This window comes from Myotis davidii, unplaced genomic scaffold (genome assembly GCF_000327345.1).
Source record: "Myotis davidii unplaced genomic scaffold, ASM32734v1 scaffold73, whole genome shotgun sequence".
Lineage (NCBI taxonomy): Eukaryota > Metazoa > Chordata > Mammalia > Chiroptera > Vespertilionidae > Myotis > Myotis davidii.
In genome coordinates this window covers 6902934-6911966 of record NW_006286675.1, presented here as the reverse complement: position 1 = coordinate 6911966, position 9033 = coordinate 6902934, and the positions used below count along the sequence as shown (strand labels likewise).

Genomic DNA, 9033 nt, shown 5'->3' with positions numbered 1-9033 from the left:
GATGCACTTTACACAATTCCAGTGAAAAACATTCTTGCTGTGGAAAAACTGGAAGATAGCTCTTTCAACAAGAAAAATGTAAGTTACAGAAATAATTAAAGCTTTTTAAAGTGCATATAATTACTTAGTTGAAAATTTTCCAGAGGTTGGTCATTTTAGAGTTTGCCATTAATCATTAATATTTTATAATTGCTGTTTAGAACTGTCTTAAAATTGTTCGTTATTGTTGATGCCTTGTAGAGTCTGCCTAGCCTATTCAGTTAATAGCACTTTTCTCAATATTACCCTATTAAACTTCTCAGCCTGACATTTAAATCTTTAGTGACATATTCTCAACCAATCTGTGCAATCCTATCTTCTGCTGCCATTCAGTACATACCATTATACTCCAGCCAACCAAGGCGATTTCCTTGTTTTGCTCTATTTCCCACTGCTTCGCCGTTACTTATACTTTTTCTTCCATCTGAAATTCCCTCCCTTTATTCCTATTTATATGATAGTCCGTTCCTTTGGCCATGTATGGCTTCTAAAAATTATACAGTGATGATCAGTTTAGTATCATGTGACTCAGATTGTCTTTGCTTGAAAAGTAACAGTTCATAAGCTACTTCAGCAACAGTTATCTAGCCAAGCAAACTATATTTCTGTGATATACCTTTTTCTGTTTTGTGCTATGTCTTGGTTTTTAGATTGTCACTAACTTTTTATCTTAATTGCCTATAAAGATGTTCCAAGTAATTCATACGGAGAAACCACTCTACGTCCAGGCAAATAATTGTGTAGAAGCTAATGAATGGATAGACGTACTCTGCAGGGTGAGCCGGTGCAATCAGAACAGGCTCAGCTCTTACCATCCCTCTGCATATCTCAATGGCAGCTGGCTCTGCTGTCAGGAGACTAGTGAAAGTGCTCTCGGCTGCAAGCCATGTACTGCGTAAGTTTCTTTCCGATTGAAAAAGCAGTGTTTCAGATGTGGTCTCTATGCAATGGAATATTTCAAGCCATAAAATGAGATGACATACTTTCATATGCTACAACACACATGAGCCTTGGAAACATGCTAAGTGAAGAAAGCCAGACAAGAAGACCATATACCTTACAATAATATTTATGTACTGTCCAGAATAGGTTAGTTCATAGAGACAGAAAGTAGATTAGTAGTACATGGGGTGGGAGGGCAGGAGGGATGGGGAGTGCTAATGGGTAAAGTGTTTCTTTTTAGAGTGATAGAAATGTTCTCAAATTAATAGTGGCTGGCACAAGTCAGAAAAAAGGGCAACATAAACTTGAGCCAAGCTCAGCCGGTTTGGCTCAGTGGATAGAGCGTCGCCCTGCAGACTGAGGGGTCCCGGGTTCGATTCCGGTCGAGGGCATGTGCCTGGGTTGTGGGCACATCCCCAGTGGGGGGTGTGCAGGAGGCAGCTGATCAATGTTTCTAACTATCTCTCTCCCTTCCTCTCTGTAAAAAATCAATAAAATGTATTTAAAAAAAAATAAAAAACTTGAGCCAAGATATCAAGGAAGAAGGGTTAAGCATTCTCTCTCTCTCTCTTTTTTTTTTTTAAATATATCCCATTGACTCCTCACAGAGAGGAAGGGAGAGGGATAGAGTTAGAAACATCAATGAGAGAGAAGCATCAATCAGCTGCCTCCTGCACACTCCCTACCGGGGATGTGCCCGCAACCAAGGTACATGCCTTTGACCGGAATCAAACCCAGGACTCTTCAGTCCCTAGGCCAACGCTCTATCCAGTGAGCCAAACCGGCCAGGGCAAGCATTCTCTTTTTTAAAATTTTATGTTTTTATTGATTTTAGAGAGAGGAAGGGGGAGAGGGAGAAAGAGATAGAAATATCAATGATGAGAGAGAATCATTGATCAGCTGCCTCCTGCATGCCCCCGACCAGAGGTCAAGACTGCAAACCAGGCATGTGCCCTGACTGGGAATCGAACCATGACCCCCTGATTCATAGGTCAGTGCTCAGCCACTGAGCCACACTGGCTGGGCTAAGCACTCCCTTTTATGATTGTATAGAACAGCTATTAAATGAAGAAATAACGTGTTACTATTGAGATGAAGCATAGGTTATGAAAATGATTTCACTTTTAAATTCCTCTTCTTTTGATTAGAGTTGCATAATAACCAAGCCTCTGTTGGCCCTATTTAATTTAATTACCAAATGTGACTAGATTTCTTAGGTTCCTTCTACAAAATTCTGTGGTTTTGTTTTTTAGTCTCAAACTGTCAAAAATGTTTGGCATGTTAACAAAGTGAAATTTTCTCAATGTCTTTAATTTCATTTTTACCATAGAGGTGTCCCTGCAGACATCCAGATAGATATTGATGAAGACAGAGAAACAGAAAGAATTTATTCCCTTTTTACCCTCAGTTTACTTAAGCTACAGAAAATGGAAGGTAATGTATGATTAAAATATTTTTATTTAACCATGTTCCTTAATTACCAGTTCCTGAAGTATTGCTTTGGCATTATCTTAAAGTTGAAAATAATCATATTTACCAAAATGTTACTTATGTGACAGTTGACAAACTGTCAAAGGGGGGAGAATTTCTCATAGATTTTCATGAAGTAAAAATGCTATTTTTGCATAAATGTGAGGATCATAATTAATAAAATGAATGTATTTTGGTTATCTGTGCATTACCAGGGGAAATCTCCCCAGCTTGAGACACTGGAAAAGTTCTTATTTCTACTACTAATTACATTTATGGGACATAGTTGTCTGATCAGAGATTTTGCTGCTCCTTGTAGAGGCTTGTGGAACTATAGCAGTGTATCAAGGACCACAGAAAGAGCCTGATGATTATTCTAACTTTGTAATCGAGGATTCTGTAACAACCTTTAAGACAATTCAGCAAATAAAAAGCATCATAGAGAAGCTAGATGAACCTCATGAAAAGTATAGGAAGAAAAGATCAAGTAGTGCAAAATATGGGAGCAAGTAAGTATTTTTAAGGTACTTTTTAAACATAGTTTGAGATTGCTCTGTACTCATACCTGAAATGTAGGCCTCCTACCTTCATTATTCAAGACCCACCTCAGAACCTTCCTCTTGTGTGAGAATCTCCCTGGCCAGTGATCTTTGTCTTTTCAATTCTGGTATCATCTCCTCATGTTGGTGCTGTACATCATCTCTACTTTTAATGTTATATCCCAACGTCATCCATTAAATTGAATACCCGGTAGCCTGTTATTCATTTTGTTTTTACTGACCCTCTTCCTCCTTAGTATCTCCCACAGTGCCTTATACATACTACGTACCAAAAAAAAAAAAAAAAAAAAAAAAAAATCTGATGTCAAAGTGCCAGAGTACTTTATAGTAGATTTTCGAATCCATCATCAGCTGTAGATGGATACTACAGTGGATAACAACACAGCCAACACTTATTAGGAGCTTATCTAGCACCAGGTACTGTGCCCAGTACTTTAGATCAGATCACTTAGATTATTTTTAGCATCAAGTAACAGAAAATCCCAGTTGAAGTCCTAACCAATAAGAAATCTTTTAATCTCACAAATTGAGTCCTAACTTCTACAGTTGTTTAGCTCACCAGCTTAGTGCTCTCATCAAAGTCCATCCAGCCACTCAGCCTCCTCAACAGGTGATTTCTGTCCTCAGCTGTCCCCTCGTGCTCACAGATGGGCTACAATAGTTCAGAGCCTCACATTTTTATATAATAGTGTCCAGAGGTAGAAGGAGCTGTTTTATCCTCACTGAGAGAAAAGAACCTTATCTAATGGTAACTCCAGTTTCCCCCAGGCTGCAGGACTGTCCCGGACTAGCACTAGAATCTTTTTCCTGTTTACACAGAAGTCAATAGGGAGGGGACAGTCCTTAGACCAGCAAGTAAGTGTGTGCCACAAGGTACCCTCTCTCATTGATCCTCACGTGAGCCAACATCGTTACATTCCCATTTTCAGCCGGAGTCACTGAGGCTCAGGCAAGAGAAGCGCCTTGCCCAACGTCACACAGCTGATGTGTGAGGGGACTTTGAATCCAGGCCCCATCACTTTAGGTGTGTGTGTTTTAAATTATGCAGATAAATAATTATTTTTGTGCTTTTTTTTTAACGTGTTTTCAGTTTATTTACGCTGCCCGTTTTATATTAAGGTTCAATTTACTGCTATTTCAAGTGTTCCATAACCATTTCCTGACAATTCTATTTTCTATTATTTAGAATTCTAAGTGTACTAACCCCATTAACAGTGTTCTGAGCTCTATAAGTTTGAATTCTTTTTTTTTATTGCTTAAATAATTACAAAGAGTATTACATATGTCTCCTTTTTTTTCCCCCCCGCCCTTGACAATCCCCTGGCCTCCCCTACCCCCCAGTGTCTTATGTCCATTGGTTATGCTTATATGCATGCATACAAGTCCTTCGGTTGATCTCTTACCCACCCCTCTCCTGCCCTCCCACCCTCCCCGGCCTTCCTGCTGTAGTTTGACAGTCTGTCCGAGTTTTGAGCAATAAAAATCAGTTTGACAGGTATAAATGTTTATGTTCGCCCTGGATCGAAGGCTCAGTGTATTGTAAACATTCTAATCCTGTCTCTTCTACATTGGTGTAGTCGGTTCTCTTCCAACAGCACCATACGGTGTTGGAGCCCCAGGAAGTTTCCCTATGAGCCCTAGCCAGTGTTGGCCATCCTTACGTAGTAGGTCCTCCTGTACACACACACTGTGCCCCTCTCCAGCTTTATTTTTCTCGATCAAGAAATACCAATCCCGCCCTAACCGATTTGGCTCAGTGGATAGAGCGTCGGCCTGCGGACTCCAGGGTCCTGGGTTCGATTCCGGTCAAGGGCATGTACCTTGGTTGCGGGCACATCCCCAGTGGGGGGTGTGCAGGAGGCAGCTGATCAATGTTTCTCTCTCATCGATGTTTCTAACTCTCTATCCTTCTCCCTTCCTCTCTGTTAAAAAATCAATAAAATATATTTAAAAAAAAAAAAAAGAAATACCAATCCCTCTTGTACTGAATATTTTACTTGTTCGTTTTATTTTCCTTACCCCATAATGTAAGCTCCAGGAGGACAAAAGGTTTTGTCTATTCTCTTCACTGTTGTAGCTGTAGCTTCTGAAATAGTGCCTGACATTTAATAGGTGGTTAGGTGGTCAGCAAGTACTTGCTGAGTTAATGAAGTAAGACTTGGCATGAGAGATTACCAAGGGAAAATTATAAATACTTAATAGATACTATGTGGTGTGTGTCACTTTTTTAAATGTTGTATTTTTTTAACTTTTGAAAAAATATTTTCTCTTTTTTTCTAGGGAAAATCCAATTGGTGGGAAAGCATCCTAGAGTTTGACCAATTGATTCAGAACTGGAAAATATTTTTGTTGGAGTTTTTCAATTCATCATATGTTTTGTTTATAGTATTTAAGAATGAACATTGGCTTCAGTGTCATCTGCATTCACTTTGTATTTAATATTTAATAATTGGAATTAACTATTTGGGAATCCCATATTGATGTATTGCTATAGAATTTGAAATCCAAGATTCCCTTCATATCTGTGTGTCGAAAGCCATGTTTCTGCAACTTTTTTTAAATAGAAAGAATCTTCCTAAAGAAGCTTTGTAACAAAAGGAGAACTCCGTACCATCTGTTTTTATAACACACTCCGTGTTCTGTGGACTTTTCACTACCATTAGTGCCTGCTCTATACTGCCAACATTGTGTTGTTTTTCTAGAAAATCCCAGGCCATAACTCAGAGCTTTCCATTTATTTAGTTCACCTAGACCCTCTGCCTCCAAAAAAAAAAAAGAAAAAAATACAAGATTTTTCTTTGGTCCATTAGTCATTACAGATTACATTAAGAGCATTGACTGAAACTTTAGAAAACTGCCTGATTGAAGATGTAAACAGAACTCAGATAGGAGGAACCAGGGAACATGCACTGTTGGGTGCATCTTGTTTACATTTGGGATGAATGGTGGCAAATGAAATAAAATAAGACCACTAAATTTTTTTCATGGTTTTAAATATCAGGTACTCATTTTCTTGATTTGAGAGTTCAGGTTAACATGACTGCTAAGGACATTTCTTCTGAAAAAGGAGAGAGTAAACAGTGAACGAAGGTGGTGGGAAAATCACTCGACTTCACCTGCTATTCCATGTTGTGTTATATAAGGGCCACCATCGGGACGCCCTCTCCTAGTGTGACTGTTACCAAGTTGAGAGCCAACTCCAGAACAGTCGCCCAGCGCACTTTAATAATCTGGGCTCCCAGGCCCCAGATTATGCTTTAGATACTCCGTGGTATCTAATCCTTATGATCAGTTCAATGATCGGTGTTTAAGTCTAGAAATAGTGCTTTCCTGAAAACGTTTATATTTCATTGCTATTTCCTTATTGCCTGCTAGCCAAATGGTATTTGGGCAAGCAACTGTTTGAATCCTGTTTTATCCTAATAATTTACTTTTATCCTAAAAACCGTAACTGTAAATAAGCAATCGAAGCAAGTTGCCAACTTGAAGTCAAGAGGGACATACTTTGCTTCATCAGTATTAAAAACCACGGTACTTTTATTTTGTCTTTTTGAACTTAAACATTTTCTAAATGTGGTACTTTGAACCTTGGAGTATTTACACGTTTCGGTTTAAAACTGTGACTTATTAATGTAAGTCTGGCTAGTAGTGCTTTTGTTTGGCTCCCCAGGGCCTCATTCCTCTGCCGTTACCTATGAATACTTTGATTTTTACTACCTGGTCTGCTTTCTCTGCCTTTTCCACACTTGAAAACATATATGGCAGCTCACTTCACCCTAAAAACCTGGAAACCCCAAGAAGGAAAGAAAAAAAACGATACAGACTACTCTTGCCATAAATGCCAGTTCTGGTTCTTAAATTAGCCACTTCCATCAGTTGAAATTGAGGTGATCTCTTACTTGTTTTGTTGTTGTTATTTGTTTTGTTTTTTGTTCAACTTTGTGTTTTAATATTCATTTAATAAGATGATGGGCAATAGCAAAGTTTTCACTCCCAGGAATATAATTTATCAAATTGAATGATTTTATTTGCCAAAGAAATATGTTTATAATATAACAGGTAATGGTTAAGTGTCAAATGAGGCTTTCCTTATTATTCAAAAAAATGACAAATGCTGTGGCTTTTGTCTCTGATTTTGAAGCCTAATTTCATTTATCAGAAAGGCTCATTCATACCAGGTTTTAGAAAACAGATTGTTTTAAACGTAAAAGCACCTTTAATTTGTTCTAACGGTACATACTGTAAAGACAGAATGCAACAGAGCTTTTCAGGTGTGCTTGCTGATGTGAAAAATACAGGACTTATTCTCGAGTTAAACTACCAGCCTTGATTGATATTATTTGCTTCCATTTTTATAACTTGGAAATTAATATGTTGCTAGTAAATATCGGTTTTTACAGTGTCCAGTTTTAAAATGTAAGTTATCAAAACTTAATGTAGTGCATTTGTGTAACCATATTGTATTATTGAGAATGTATTTTTATTTAAATTTTATTTTCTTATCAAGAGTATTATAAAAATTAAAAACTTTTGTAACTGTTGCTTGGAAATAACTCAAATAAATTACAAGAAGCCCGTCTATTCTTTGTGAGACCTTACTTTCTTACTGATTTAGGAATTCTTGTTTAAAATTATTGTACCTGGCTTATTAGTAAGGGAATGACAGAAGTGAGGAATCCTCAGTTACAAAAAAAAGAAGCAGTTTGGAAAGGGCTCTGTGTTCTTACATGTAACCAGGCTGATGTTTGATGGACTCTGGTCATTTTTTGTTACTCATTCAACAGACTTGTTTTGAGGGCCTCCCGTGTGCCGGCAGGGCCCTGTCGTTCCTCAGAGCCATGCACGCCTGGTGTTCAGGAATATATTTTACTCCTGTCTGGGTAAATAATTTAGAGCTGAGTGTTCAGCCTATGTTAGACTTTTTGAAGAATCTCACACTCTGCTCTTCTCAGAAAGGTCGACACCATAGTCTCTGGTGACTCTGCAGGTGAGCCTGCCACGGAGCTCGACTTCCAGTGCGTCCTTCTGAGTGTTGGGATTCGATCACCTCGTGCCGTTCTGCTGATTTGTCTAGAGAACACAGAGTGACAGCCCCAATGCCGGTCAGTCAATATCTTGTACCCCCAAGGAGAGGGGCAAGAATCCTTCCCAGTAGAACCTCAATAGCCCTCTGAGTATCTCTGAATCAATCTTCATAAAACAGCCCGCATAACTCCAGAAGAGGTTAAGGTTAACAAGGAGGAAGGAATAAGGTTCTGAATCTCTAAGGATCTTATTTGTATTGAAATACCAGATCCCCGCTCAGACTGGCCGTGTTACTAGAATAAAACTTGTCAGAAGTATTAAAGAATTGGGGTTCCACTCCACGATGTAAATAAGCTATTTCTTTGAAGAGAAAGGGGGTCATACTTTTCTAGTAGTTGGGTTTCCTTTTCCAAATTGTGTGATGCCAAAATGAGAGAGTACTGAGGCTAAGCAGGGTCCCTTTATGTGTACACAGGGCCTGGCACTGCTGTGTTCTGGTCTCTGCTGTTTCTCTTCTACTCTAGGCCAATGACCAGTGCTGATCCTTCAGGGAATAACCTGTCTTGGGTAGACATGACATGCTTCAAAATAAACTGACCAATCTTCAGAGAGTTGATTTCTCATACACATTCTCACCTGAGGTTCAGTTTTATCTGGCCAAAAGGTTCATTCTTTGGCATGTCATTTTGCATTTGACTTCTTAGTTTGGTGACACCACTTTGCTACCATTTTTTAAGCTTATGCCTATATTTTATATTAACAGCAGAGAAGGTGTAACCCAAGCATGTCAAACTTGCAGCCCGCAGGCCATATGTGGCCCACAGCTGGCCCATGTTAGCCTATGAGTTTGACATGCTTGTGTTAGAGGAAGTGAAAGAGTGAGCAGGGAAAGGTAAGGCAGTCAGGGATGAGCAGCTGTAGACACCACTATCTCTCCCAGGAGGGAGAGATAAAGGAAGAAAGTGTGCATCAAAGCCTGGAGTAAGGGCCACAGGGG

At 39.0% G+C, this 9033-nt stretch overlaps 1 protein-coding gene across 2 annotated transcripts in view; it reads left to right on the top strand.

Moving 5' to 3' along the window:
• Positions 1-7592, top strand: part of RASA2 (RAS p21 protein activator 2) — a 135764-nt gene extending 128172 nt beyond the window's left edge. Inside the window, exons 22-26 of one of the 2 annotated variants that reach the window (XM_015560415.1) lie at positions 2-78; positions 726-934; positions 2312-2415; positions 2771-2960; positions 5292-7592. In XM_015560415.1, coding sequence (XP_015415901.1) covers positions 2-78; positions 726-934; positions 2312-2415; positions 2771-2960; positions 5292-5322 — 611 coding nt within the window. In that variant the 3' untranslated portion in view covers positions 5323-7592. Of the gene's footprint in view, positions 79-725; positions 935-2311; positions 2416-2770; positions 2961-5291 lie in introns of both variants that reach the window. The other variant, XM_015560414.1, reaches the window with a different exon arrangement.
• The last annotated feature ends 1441 nt before the right edge of the window (positions 7593-9033 follow it).